At 34.5% G+C, this 14890-nt stretch overlaps 1 protein-coding gene across 3 annotated transcripts in view; it reads left to right on the top strand.

The window, feature by feature from the left end:
* ABCB5 (ATP binding cassette subfamily B member 5) overlaps positions 1 to 14890 on the top strand; it is a 151567-nt gene that overhangs the window by 50171 nt on the left and 86506 nt on the right. For all 3 annotated transcript variants that reach the window (XM_025993346.2, XM_072764517.1, XM_072764518.1), the window contains 5 exons: positions 121 to 234; positions 530 to 640; positions 2908 to 3033; positions 4448 to 4651; positions 11812 to 11982. In XM_025993346.2, the coding sequence (XP_025849131.2) occupies positions 121 to 234; positions 530 to 640; positions 2908 to 3033; positions 4448 to 4651; positions 11812 to 11982 (726 nt within the window). The remainder of the gene's footprint in view (positions 1 to 120; positions 235 to 529; positions 641 to 2907; positions 3034 to 4447; positions 4652 to 11811; positions 11983 to 14890) is intronic.

The following is a 14890-nucleotide window of genomic DNA, read 5'->3' on the forward strand; positions in this document are numbered from 1 at the left end:
AGGTTCCATTTCTTCCTAATTCTCCTAATATCTCTCTGAATCTCAACAACATATACACTTCATTCTGTTGTCTCTCTTACATAACTGGAGAGAGTAAATATTATTTTCTTGTTCCTATAGGTTTTTTTTAGTGTAATCCACAGTAGTTACTGCATTGGAACAGCAGCCCCTAACTTTGAAACCTTCACTATAGCCAGAGGAGCTGCCTTTAATATTTTCCAGGTTATTGATAAGGTAAGACATCAAATTGCTTTGAAAGATAACTACCATTACTGCAAGAAAGAAACCAAAAAATTGACACACTCATTTCACTAAAACAAAAAGATGGGCAAAATCCATGTTGGGAAATTGGCTGTGGAAAGAGATTGTTTTAACTCTTCCACAAGGATATTGTGTTTTATTGAAATCTTCACGTCTAACTCAATATACTTCTGAAACAGAAAATATTGTAAAAGTAAACCTTCTTTAAACTATTTTTAGGAGATACAGTGTTGTTGAATTTTTATAACATTTTCCTTGTTTTTCCAAGAAACCTGCTATAGATAACTTTTCAACAACAGGATATAAACCAGAATGCATAGAAGGAACAGTGGAATTTAAAAATGTTTCTTTCAGTTATCCATCAAGACCATCTGTCAAGGTACCTTAATTTAATTATAGAATTGTGCAGTTTTCCGCCATTATCTTATACTGGCTAAGATCTCCTCTTAAGAGATTATTTAGGATCATTCTGACCAAGATTTTGCTACTTTTCTTTAAGACTTCAGGGGAGAAAGAAGAGAGAGAGAGAAAGGGAGAAGGAGGAAAAGTAGGAGGGAAGGAAAGATCAGTAACAGATAAAAAACTCTGGAAGAGCTAAGTTACATTTTGCAGCCTCTTCTCTGCATTCAACTGAAACATTTTCAACTCCCTGGAATTCCTATCCCCTGCATTTTGGGAGCACACTAAAATGTCTTGGATTGATGGCATCACCTATTGATGGTCCCTGGATATTATCCTACACAACAGAGACACTCATTTTAACCGTCTAGTCTCTAACCCTGAGAAATTATGCACATGTTATGACTTTCCCTTCTCCCTTTCCTAAGAGCTTTACTGCACCAGCATTTGTGTTTCAGGTACTTTCTTTCTCACTTTTAGATATATACAAATACTCACATGTGTGCACAAACACACATGCAACAAAAAGTTTATCACCCTCCATCATTTAGTCTTTGACAAGTTCTTGTGAAAATATTTATCTGTCTCTTCTGTCTTTTTTTTTTCATTTTATTAGTGTATTTATCTAAAAAGGTAGTTACAGCCAAAAATTACAAAGAACAATTACTAATAGAACATCCATTTCATAGAAAAAGAAGACTATGGGGATCCTGAGTGGATCAGTCGGCTAAGCACTGACTCTTGGTTTTGACTCAGGTCATGATCTCAGGGTTCTGAGATTAAACCCCATTGGGCTGCATGCTCAGGATGAAGTCTGCTTGTCTTTCTCCCTCTGCTCCTCCCCTAATCTCTTGCTCTCTCTTGAATAAATAAATAAAATCTTAAAGAAAAAGGAAACCATGGTTTTAAGTAAAATTGATAAAAATTAATAATGCCATCAACCTTTAATGCCTTTTAAAGTACCCAAATGCTCCCTGCATAATTTCTGTCCAGAATAGATCTATCTACTCCTACTTCCTTATTTTTCTCTACTCCTACTTCCTTATTTTTCTCTGTCTTTAATTGAAATCTCTTTCAAAGCTCTTTATTTTTTTTAATTTTTATTACTTAATTACCATTATTGGAATAGTGTTATCTTCTGCCATTTTTCTTAACATAAACGCAGCATTTGGTTCTTGGAGATTTACATACCAATTTGCCATCATATTGCATGGTAAAGGGTTCTCTAGGTTTTAAACAACTATTTTTAAGTGAACTTTTAAAAAATGGCCCTTTTTTTTAAGCTAAAGAATGAATAATTTTAAACGAAGAAAAAGTTTGTTACTTTAAATAAACAAAATTGATTCTGCCAAGGAAAGTATAGAAACCAACTCCAGAGTAAAAGCACAGATGAGAGAGGAGGTATTCCCACCAGGAGTCCCCAGTTTCTAACCTCCTTAACAGAATTCTTCTCTGCTTGGCCCTTTGAAAATTTTATGTTTAGCATATTTGAAGGGTCTGTTTCTTTATAAATGGGGAAATCAAAGTAAGAGTCCAAGGAGAGATTCCCATGTTTTAAGCCTGAATACATATAAATGCAAGCAAAGATAGGTGAGGGTTTGATTACCATTGTCATTTTGGTAGGGTAATTTTTTTTTTTTTTTGGTAGGGTAACTATTTGTCAGGCTTCTCTCACATTGCATGTCTCTGGGACACTGAAATCTGATAGCAACTCTCAGTTATTGAGAAAAATTTTAAAGTGCTACCTCAAGTTGAAATATCCCCATGAGATCTAGCACTAGTAAAGCTGGGTTTCTAATGGTGGAATCCCATTCATGGGAGCACCTAAAGAGTCTTGCTGGTTGCTTTACTTGGCAATATATTTTGCAATAATGTTAAATATGTTTTTTAAGAGAAAGAATTTCCTTAAATAGCTCATGAAGATATCTGGCAAGATAGTTACTTTCACTAACTTGGTAGTCATGAAATTGAAGTAAATTCAAAATGTGGACAGTTTGCTATGGCAGTTAATATTCTAGGATTATTCTTAATCTAGATCTCCTCTTTATATAGAGAGATGGCAAGAGATTTTTTGAACATCATTTTCTAAAATTATGTAAATTTTTATTACACATGTAAATGAAACAAAATAAGATCTAAATTTGTTTTTAAGTGTCACAGAAGAATTCATTACACATTAAATTTCTGAAAATATATGAATCATATTCTCAGCTACTTTTATAATATTTTTCCCCTATATCCCAATAGATTCTGAAAGATCTGAATCTCAAAATTAAGTCTGGAGAGACAGTAGCCTTGGTTGGCCCCAGTGGCAGTGGGAAGAGTACTACAGTCCAACTTCTACAAAGGTTATATGATCCTGACAACGGCTTTGTAAGTGCACCTAGCAAAATCATTCATAGCCTGCATGCTGAAATTAGGAAATATCACCTATTATAGAGAGCTTACAGCTATCTCAACTTCTAATTTTTAACAGTGGAGCTGATAAAAGACATTTCATTTTATTTTCTGCATATTCATTCATTCACCAAATATTTATTGAACACCTACTGTGTGCTAGGCACTATTCTGGGTCCTGGGGTACATTAATGAGCAAAGCATGAAAACCTCTGCCCTCATCAAGTTTACACTGTAATAAGTAGAGACCAACAAATAAGTAAATTATATAGTATATTAGAAGGTGATGAAAACTGTGGAGAATAATAACATAATTATAGTACCTAGAATTTACAAGATTTGCAGTTTCTCAAAACATCCCAGAAGAATACCTGTAGAAAATATACTCTCTCATTTTTTCCTACTATCCCTAATGCTGCACTTGACTTTTTTACCTTTGAAAATAGCATGGAGAACAAGATTATGATAGTCACAGAAGCATAATTCTTAATGCTTCTATTCAGACTTCCAGCTATTTAGAAGAAAATCTACCCTGCTAGAGCTTGGTTTCATTTAAATTTGACTTTGTAAGTCTTCATTTGGAGTATATTAGTCATTTATTCATGCTGTTAAATAAATAAATTATTAGATGTATGAAATATGCATTTCATACATAAAGTAGTTGCATAGAATACCTGTGTTGTGCCCAGAGAGAATACCAGAGTTGGTGAGGAAGAAAGGCTCTATGAGTTATAATTATCAAACCCTGACTCTGTCATTGGAATATTTGGAGTAATGAGTAATGGCACTATCTATGAAGAAGCCTTTGTTCATTTACTATTATTTATGCAAATGAATAGAAGATACCTGTGCCTTTTGCTGTGAAATGGGGTGTTGAGAAGAGAGAATGTTTCCTAGGATCACCTGGCTGGCTCAATCAGAAGAGCATGGGACTCTTGATCTCAGGGTTGTGAGCTTGAGCCCCAGGGAGGGTGTAGAAATTACTTAAATAAATAAAAATTTAAAAAAAAAACAAATTTCCTAGAAAAATACAAAGGTCACATCAGTCTTAAAATAACAAATCTGAAGTTTGTTACATGTGTTGACATGATAATATTTATGGCTCCTGTCACATGTATCTACATAGTAACTAATTTGTGGGTCTTAAAAATAAAGATATTCAGGTAGTTTGACAAGATTATAAGCTAGTTTTTTTGACATTTTTTTGGTTCCCATCAATCAGAAGAAGTCTGTTGACAATATACATATTATAAATATTTTATCAAAATAAGTCAGTCTTTGATCCCTGAAATACTCTGCTTCTCAGCTTATGGTTTGAACGAGTAAAAAAGACTCTAAACCTAATGCAGTGTAAGACATCACAGTATGATTCATTCCTTTGAATTGGCAGATCATGGTGGATGAAAATGACATCAGAACTTTAAATGTGCAGCATTATCGAGAACATATTGGAGTGGTCAGCCAAGAGCCTGTTTTGTTTGGGACCACCATTAATAACAATATTAAATATGGACGAGATGGAGTGACGGATGAAGAAATTAAGAAAGCAGCAAAGGAAGCAAATGCTTATGATTTTATAATGGCATTTCCCAATGTAAGTATACTATGTAGCCTGTGTCTTTAGCTTAGAACTAAAGCAGTGCAATATTCCAAAATAAGATAACAAAACAATAACTTCTACAGAGCAGGGGGAGTGTGAATAATTATTGGATTGTCCTAGATGAAATATCTATGAATGAGAAAGCATGGCACCAACCAAAAGTAGAAATGCACTATTGAAAGGTCAAGTTTTAAAAATCATATTTAGTTCTTACTGGTTCTCACTGTATCTAGAAAAGAAAAATAAGTGAAAGATGTATTAAAATATAACAAAGAAATATGAGACAAAATCATTAGTCCAAGCTGAGAATTTTGCATCTGCAAAATGTTGATTTGTAAGGCCATCTTGTGGCTAACAGTGGGAATGTCACAGTGTAACTGAGACCCCAAAAAAGCCACATCTTAAATTAAGAGTAAAGACCAAAAAAAAAAAAAAAAGTGTAAAGACCATACCTTAGAGTAGGCTGACTTTAGACCTGCTCTAACAAATTCTAAAACCAAACCATGACAAGATTCCCCAGAGGAGATAGAACCTATAGGTTGAGCCTTGCCAAGTTTAAGAGATTTTCTACAGATTCACCCCAACAAAGCATAAAACCAGGATTACACAAGTTCAAAATGATTGATCAGGGCTTGAACTGCTTACTAAAACAAAAACCAACTTTGTTTTCAGAAGAAAACAGAATTCAGAGTCTCCAACATGACATGCACAGAATTCAGTATATACTCTGCAACAATTAAATATACAAAGAAACAAACAGGAAACTATGACCCATAAGTAAGAAATCGTAATCTAAATGTTTATTCGCTTAAGAAAAGCTTCAAAATGCATGAAGCAAAAACTGCTACACTTGAAAGGAGAAATAGGCAAACCCACAATTTTAGCTGAAGCCTTTAGCACTTGATAAAACAAGTAGGCAGAAAACCAGTAAGGCTATAGATGACCTGAACAATTCTATCAACCAATTAGATCTGACATTTATAGAACCCTCCACCCAATAACAGCAGAATACCTTCTTTTCAAGTTTATAGGGAACATTCACTGAGATAAACAATATTTCTGGGCCATTAAAGAAAAACAACTTTGCAATTTCAAAGAACATACAAAAAATTTTCTCACACCATAATAAAATTATAGAAATCAGTAACAAATATATCTGGAAAATCCACAAATTTTTGGCAAGATCAGGCATGTTCAGGGTGGTATGGCTATAGACTAGAAAATCCAAATATTTGAAAATTAAATGAGTCACTTCTAAATAATCTATGGCTAAAAGAGGAAGTTTCAAAGAAAATTAATGTCTATCTTAAACTAAATAAAAATAAAACTTCTGTGTATAGGTATTTGTGAAATACAGTTAAAGAACTACTTTAAGAGAAATACAGTTTAAGAGAAATACAGTTAAAGAACTACTTTAAGAGAAACTTACAGCATTAAATTCTTCTTTTGGAAAAGAAAAAAGATCCAAAATCTGTAAGTGAAGTTTCCAATTTGAGAAACTAGAGTAAGAAGAGCAAGTTGAAAGCAAAGCAAGCAGAAGGGAAAATAAGATTCGAGTAAATATCAGTGACAGCAAAAACAGAAAAACACTAGAAAGAGTCATTAAAATCAAAAGCTGTTTGTTTGAAAAGATTAATGAAATCAATAAAATGATAACAAGGCTGATAAAAATCAAAAAAGAGAAGAGAAATTACCAATATCAGGAATAAAAGATAGTACATCAATCACTATTGATCTCAAAGAGATTTAAAGGTTACAGGAATACTATGAGCAAAGTTATGCCTGTGAATTTGACAACTTAGTTGAGGGTCAATTCATTGAAAGACACAGACTACCAAAACTCACTCAAAAAAAGTAGATAAAAAAAGTAGATAAAAAAAGTAGATAGGGGCGCCTGGATGGCTCAGTCCATTGGGTGTCTGCTTTTGGATGGTGTTGGTTCCCACACTGGGCTCCCTGCTCTGTAGGGATCCTGCTTCACCCTCTCCCTCTGCTCTGTAGGGATCCTGCTTCACCCTCTCCCTCTGCCTGCCACTCCCCCTGCTTGTGTGCTCTCTCTTTCCCTCTCTCTCTTCTTTCTGTCAAATAAATAAATAAAATTTTTTAAAAGAAATAAGTAGATAATTTCAGAAAGACCTATAACTATAAAAAAAGTCAATTAGATATCTAAATAGTAGCAACAATTACAAATGAAATTAAAATTAAAAGTGGCGGGGTGCCTCGATGGCTTCATCAGTTAAGAATCTGCCTTTGGCTCAGGTCATGATCCCAGGGTCCTGGGAGCGCTGCATCAGCCTACCTGCTCAGTGGAGAGCCTGCTTCTCCCTCTCCCTCTTCCCCTGTCCCCTGCTTGTGCTCTCTCAAATAAGTAAATAAAATCTTTAAAATAAACAAGTAATAAAATTAAAAGTTCCATTCACAATAGCATCAAAAATATTAAAATAGAATAAATTTAGTGTAAGGTATAAATCTTCTATATGAAAAATATGAAACATTTCTGAGAGAAACTCAAGATCTAAGTAAATAGAATGTAACTTATTCATTGATTTAGATATTCAGTATTTTTAAAGATATGTGTCCTCCTAAAATTGATAAATTTGTTGCTATACCAATCAAAATCCCAGGAGTCTTTTTTGTGTGTGTCTAGAAACTGACCTGCTGATTCCAAAATTTATTTGAAAATTTAAAGGACCAAAAAATAAGCAAAACAATTATGAAAAAAAAAACAGAAAAGCTGGAAGACGTACAATATCTACTTTTAAGATAGCAATTAAGGCAGTGGAAATGGCATAACACTGGCACAACAATTTAGATCAATGGGATAGAATTAGAGTCCAGATGTAGACCCACACATATTTAGTCAAATGATTTTTGACAAGGCCAGTATTAATTCATTGCGGGAAAGGAAAGTCTTTTCAACAAAAGGTTCTGGAAAAATTGGATATCCGTATGGGAAAAACAAATGGAATGTGGCCCTTACCTCACCCCATACACGCATATTAATTTTCCATGGGTCTTAGATCAAATGTAAAAACAAACTATCAAAGGGTGCCTCGGTGGCCCAGTCAGTTGAGCGCGCAACTCTTGATCTCAACTCAGGTCATAATTGCAGTGTCATATGATTAAGCTCCAAGTTGGGCTGCCCACTCAGCAAGGAGTCTGCTGAAAATTCTTGCCCCTCCTCTCACTTGTGCTCACACTCTTGCTCTCTCTCTAAAAATACATATATATTTTTTTTTACAAAAAAGAAAAACTTAAACTATCAAACTTCAAAAATAAAAACTTAGTTGAAAAAGCTTTGGTGACTTTGAGTTAGCCAAAGCCAAATATTTGAGAAATCTAGTTAGATTAAAAGCATTTACTCTCTAAAAAATAATAAACTGAACTTTACTTAAATTAAAACCTTTTAAAATACACTATTTAGAAAGTAAAAAGACAGGACACAGAGGGAAAATATTCACAATACACAGATCTGACAAAGGACACGCACCCAGGATATATGTACAACTCTTACAATAATAAAACAAAAAAGTGAACAAAAACTTGAACAGATATTTCACACACACACACAAAAGAAATAGGCAATATACACATGAAAAATATTCAACATTATTAGTCAATAGGGAAATCCGAAGTAAAACCACAATAAGATACCATTCCACACTTGTTAGAATGGTCATAATTAAAAAGAATAACAGTAATAACTTTTGATGAGGATAAAGAATTACATCTCTTATTCATTCTGAATAAAGTGAATTGTTAAATTTTTAAAAAATATTTATTTGAGAGAGAGTAAGTGTACAAGCAGGGGGAGGGGCAGAAGGAGAGGGAAAGAGAGCAGCAGACTCTCTGCTGAGCAGGGAGCTGGATGTAGGGCTCCATCCCAGGACCCTGAGATCGTGACCTGGGCTAAAGGCAGACACTTAACCAACTGAACCACCCAGGCACCCCCATACAGTCATTTTAGAAAGAAATTTGACACTTTATTACAATGTTAAACATACACTTATGACTCAGCATTCTATTTCCACATATTTTTCTAAAAGAAATGAAAGTATGACCACAAGAACATTATGTACATGAATGTTCATAGCAGTGTTATTCATAATATTCAAAAGTTAGAAACAATCCAAATGTTCATCACCCGCAATCATATATTTGATTGATATATGGTTGTTAGATGAAATACAAAGTTTTCAGTACATTTTGAATTTCAGATGAACAACAAATAATTTTAGCATAAGTTTTAGCATTAGTTTTAGCATAAATGAATAATATTAGCATATCCCAAATATTGTATGAGATATGCTAAAGAAGTAGTCACTGATAATTGAAAATCAAAATTAACTGAGCTCCGTATTTTTTTGGTTTTTATCTGTTTTTGTTGAATTTGGTAACCCAAGGTAGATTCACATTGTGTGAAGCACTACTCAGAAATAAATAGGGGTGAATTGCTGATACACACAATGTGGATGAATCTCAAAAATATTATGCTAGGTAAGACAGACCAAAAAAGCACACACTGCAATTATGGCAAGGCTGCAGCATACAAGGTTAATATACAAAAGTCAGTCATTTTCCTATATATCAGCAATGAACAACTGGAATCTGATATTAAAAGCACAATCCTTGGGAAAAAAAAGAAAAAATAAATAAAAGCACAATCCTAGGGGCACCTGGGTGGCTCAGTTGTTTGTGTCTGCCTTCAGCTTAGGTCATGATCCCAAGATCCTGGGATTGAGTCCTGCATTGAGCTCCTTGCCTAGTGGGGAGTCTGCTTTTCCCTCTCCCTACCCTTCCCCACTGCTCATGCTCTCTTGCATGTGCTCACTCTCTCTCACTGTCTCTCAAATAAATAAATAAAATCTTAAAGAAAAAAGCACAATACCATTTACATTAGCATCCAAAAAATGAATTACTTAGGCATAAATCTAACAAAGTATGTACAAGATCTATATAAAGAAAACTACAAGACTGATGAATGAAATCAAAGAATTTTTTCAATGGAGTGATATTCCATGTTTGTAGAGAGAAAGACTCAATATTGCCAGATGTCAGTTCTTCCCAACTTGATCTATAGATTCAGTGCAATTCCAATCAAAATCCCAGCAGGTTATTTTGTGATTATCAACAAACCAATTCTTAAGACTATAGGAACATTTGGGAAGACAGTTTGTTGGTTACTTATAAAACTAAATATATTCTTATCATATTATTAATAATCATGCTCCTTGGTATTCACCCAAAGGAGTTGAAAACTTAAATTCACATAAAAACCTACACACAAATGTTTATAGGAGCTTTATTTGCATCGCCAAGGCTTGGAAGCAACCAAGATGTCCTTCAATCAGTGAACGAATAAATAAATGAATAAATAAACAGTGGTATGTCCAGACAATGGGACATTCATTATTCAGGGCTAAAAAGAAATGATCGATCAAGCCATGAAAACATGGAAAAATCTTAAATGCATATTACTAAGTGGAAGAAACCAATCTGAAAAAGCTGATCTGAAAAAGCTACATACTATGTAATTTCAACTCTATGACATTCTTGAAAAGGCAAAACTATAGAAACAGTAAAAAAGGTGTGTGGTTGTCAGCATTTGAGGTGCAGGTGGGGATGAATAGGCAGAACACAGAGGATTTTTAGGGTAGTGAAAATACTCTGTATGATACTGTAACAATGCAAATGTCATTACGCATTTGTCCAAACTCATTGAAAGTACACCACCAAGAGTGAATCCTAATATAAACTATGGACTTGGGTGATTATGATGTGTCAATGTAGTAGGTTCATCAGTTATAACAAATGTACCACTCTGGTGGATGATGTTGATAAAGGGGGACACTGTGCATGTGTGTGGCAAAGGTATATGGGAAATCTCTATACCTTCCTCTCAATTATACTATCAGCCTAAAGCTGCTTTAAAAAATAAATCAAAAAAAGGTATGCATTGTATGATTCTATTTATTTGAAGTTCTAGAACTAGTGAAATTAATTTATAGCGATAAAAATCAAATCAATGTGTGGATTTGGACTGGAAAGATTCATGAGGAAACTTTCTAGGGTGATAGAAATGTTCTATATCTGTATTGGGGTGGTGGTAACATGGCTATACTCATTTGTCAAAACTCATAAAACTATCCTTAAAATGTGTGCATTTTACTGTATATAAATTATTTGTCAATAAAGTTTATGTTTTTTTAAATGTGAAGGTCAGACTCTAGAATAATCAAAGGTTTATAAATACTATTTAAATTTATATCCTTGAAGAAATGAGTTTTGGACCATGGACCTAACCCAATACAGTATTACTATGTTTTGTTAGCTCTAGAAATTATCTCCGATCTCAAATATCTAATGATATCTACTCTGTTAAAATATATATATCCCCAAAAATAAAATAAAATAAAATAAAATAAAATAAAATAAAATAAAATAAAATAAAATAAAATAAAATAATAAAAGGCCTAAAATCGTCCCAAGATGAAAAAATTTTTGAGAAATTTGTTTTTGCATTAATGTTTTTCATACTTTTTTTCAGAATATCCAGGAGGAAATTATGAGCAATATATTAAATGGCTAGTCAGCCTTTCAAATAATAGTTAAGACTGTAGTTGTATTACTGAGGTTCTTTTCAAGATATCAATGCTTTCTAAAACTGTCTTTAAAAACTTTGAAGGGATCCCTGGGTGGCGCAGCGGTTTAGCGCCTGCCTTTAGCCCAGGGTGCGATCCTGGAGACCCGGGATTGAATCCCACGTCGGGCTCCCAGTGCATGGAGCCTGCTTCTCACTCTGCCTGTGTCACTGCCTCTCTCTCTCTCTCTCTGTGACTATCATAAATAAATAAAAATTTAAAAAATAAAAATAAAAACTTTGAAAATTGGTTCAAATTATTATTAATCTTCCTAAAAATCCTTGATTATCATATTTTTTTGTCCTAGCCAAATTTTTCTTAGGTCTCTTCTTTACTTGACTTTTCTTTTTCAAATAGTTGTTTGTTTTTACTAAGAATAAATCAAAGGTCAAAAGCAGACAGGCTGAAGTAGTGATTAAGCTGGTATTAAAACACAACTGTGATTATCATTTCCTGTTCAAATGATTTGATCATGCTGCCTTCTGTTTCTGTGCTTTTCCTATTTTTCATTAGAAATTTAATACCTTGGTAGGAGAAAAAGGAGCACAAATGAGTGGAGGACAGAAACAGAGAATCGCAATTGCTCGAGCTTTAGTCCGAAAACCAAAAATCCTGATCTTAGATGAGGCTACATCTGCCCTAGACACAGAAAGTGAATCAGTTGTTCAAGCTGCACTGGAGAAGGTAAGTGAGCAGATCATTTCTTGTTTCCATATTCCTAATTTAACACTGTTTTTAACACAAGAGAGTTTGGCTCTGCAGATTATTTCTTGAGTTCAGTCTCTTTAAGGTATTGATGCAGAGTATTCACCCTTGTAAAAATGTGTATGTGTTGGCTATAGGAAGTGATTTGGATGAGAAAAGATGCTGTAGTTGGTGCTATAAACATATAAGAGGCTGATATCCAAGCAATCATCCTATATATGCCTCCTTTTGAATAGGTATGCACTGTACCCTTCCCATAGTAACCCCACATCACTACCACCATCGTACCTATAACCATATCCACTCTTAGCCTCTTCTATACACACCTGTGGGGGTCTCTTCTGTGACCTATTTTTCCTCTTTAAACCCAAGAGGTTTTAACTTAATTTCACCTCCAGTGGGGAAGCAAATAGTGTTGTTTGTGTTGGCCCTGAACCAAGCTCCTCTAAGAGCCCTGGATCCTCTAACTTCACACTAATCCCCTGCTTACTACATGCTACTGATATGCTTTAGGACCACAATGCAGGGATGGTCCTTTACCAAATTGCATTGCATTTCAGAAAGTAGTTGGTGGCAATGATATGAAAAACCATCAAATACTTTTTTTTAATGAGCAGCCCTTCTTTTACTTTTTTAAAAAAGATTTATTTATTTAAAAGAGAAGGAGCAGGGGGAGGTGCAATGGGAGAGGAAGAGGGAGAATCTCAAGCAGACTCCCCACTGAGGGTGAAGCCTGACACAAGGCTGAATCTCAAGAACCTGAGATCAAGAGTTGAGCTGAAATTAAGAGTAAACACTTAACTGACTGAGCCGCCCAGGCGACTCCCAGCCCCTCTTTTAAATCATGGCCTTCAAACCCTTCAGAAGGCTTAATGGCACATATTACTTTGAGTCTGTTTGAAAATCTGTTATGTTTTCCTGTCTAAGAAAATTACAGGATTTTTCTTTTTAAATACGAACTTTGTGCAACCAGAAATGGATATTGGCAGCCAGAGTGCCCACTGCTTATTGAATAATCTATTAGTTATTATTATCAACTTGTAAATCATATTGTGTAAGTTTTTACCCTTGTTTCCATCATACAATAAGTGCCACATGATGCTCATGATATTTCTTATTTCTGTAAAGCAAACAAATGATATGAAAGTCCATGTTTATTGTAGACACTTTGCCAATTTGGTTCATTTTGGTGGAGAAGAAACAGTGATTCCCTCTAATGATGACTGATGCTTTATTCATTTTTTTATACGCAGTAACTAGGACTGGGCTCTATCTGTGGAATGCACTCAAATTGTGTTCAGTGGTGATGCTTAGTTACTTAGGGCTTGAATGTACAAAAAAATTACACTTAACATTACTGTTTTTAACTAAGATTTGCTTTTGTTTTATTGAGATATAATGAACATATATATAAGATTTTTAAAAACATATGGTGAGAGGCTCCAGTGTTGTTTAGAGGTTAAGGGTCCATTGTCTTTTCATCCAATGTGTTAATCACTTCAGGCAGTCAGAACCTGTTCAGACTTTTAAAATAATAGCTGCTTGGTAACATATTAAACTAATAAAAGTCTTTTTTACTACTTGTTAAAATAAAATCTATACCATAATAAAAAGAGAACAACACAAAATGTAAACTATGATTACAATTATATACAATAGGTGTGCATGTGCACAAAATTGAGGACAACATGTATGAAAATACCAACAGTTGTATGGCAGAACTATGAGGGAATTTAAGGTTTTTAAAATTCATTTACTATTATTGTTTTTCAGTTTTTAAAGATGAGGGGATTATTGACATGGTGGAGATATACAGGTGTGAAACTGCTTTAAGTAGGTTTTGCTGGTCTTTTGTGGGATGAAGGTAAATGGTAACCAATGACGTGACAAGTAGCACAATAAATTGAATAATTATATATGCCTAAGTTTATTGGAAAATGACTCATAGCAAAGAGGAGAATTAAAATACAGACAAAGTAATGAAAGCTCCAGTGCCATGAGCGTCTTCTATACATACCACACAGAGGGCAATTGTAGAATCACACCTATGGAGAGGCCCCTACTTAGGGGGCATGCAGCAGATCTCATTTCTGTTCATCTAAGAACTCTCAGACCTGCTGCATAAAATGGCCTAACTTAAAATAGTTAGCAGATTTTTACAGCTCAAAATATCTTAAAGCTACTAACCAAATAAAGAAGGAACAATAAATGTATTATTGCTGAATACCTGTGTCCACCTCCCTCCACACCCAGCCTTCATTTGTTCCTCCCAACCCCTCCTTTCCATTACCCCCATTGTCTTCCACTTATATCAAGCTCTAGAATCAGTCAAACTAATTCATAGTGATTTTTAAAAAGAAATCAAGGAGCACTTGGGGGGCTCAGTCAGTTAAGTGTCCAATTCTTGATTTTGGCTCAGGTCATAATCTCAGGGTCATGAGATCAAGCCCCATGTTGGGCTCCATGCTCAGTGGAGAGTCTGCTTAAGATTCTCTCTCTCTCAATCCCTGTGCCCCTCCCCCCCCCCAACTCATGCTGTCTCTCTCTAAAATAAAAACATATAAATCTTAAAAAGAAAGAAAGAGAAATCAAATCAGTAGTTTCCTGGAACAGAGGGTGGATTTTGACTAAAAAGAGTATGAGGGATCTATCACTCTTATCGTCACTTGGATTACTGCAGTAGCTAACTTCCTGCCTCAGCCCATGCCCATACAATCTTTTTTTAACACAGCAGTCAGGTGATACTAGTAAAATGTAATTCTGATCGTGTCATGCTTCAGCTTCAAATCCTCCAATGGCTTCTTAACTCATTCTTCACAGTAAAAACCAAATTCCTTACAATAAGCTACAAGGTTCTATGGAGTCAGGCTCCAAGCTCCTTCTGGAA

This window comes from Vulpes vulpes, chromosome 7 (assembly GCF_048418805.1).
Source record: "Vulpes vulpes isolate BD-2025 chromosome 7, VulVul3, whole genome shotgun sequence".
Classification (NCBI taxonomy): Eukaryota; Metazoa; Chordata; class Mammalia; order Carnivora; family Canidae; genus Vulpes; species Vulpes vulpes.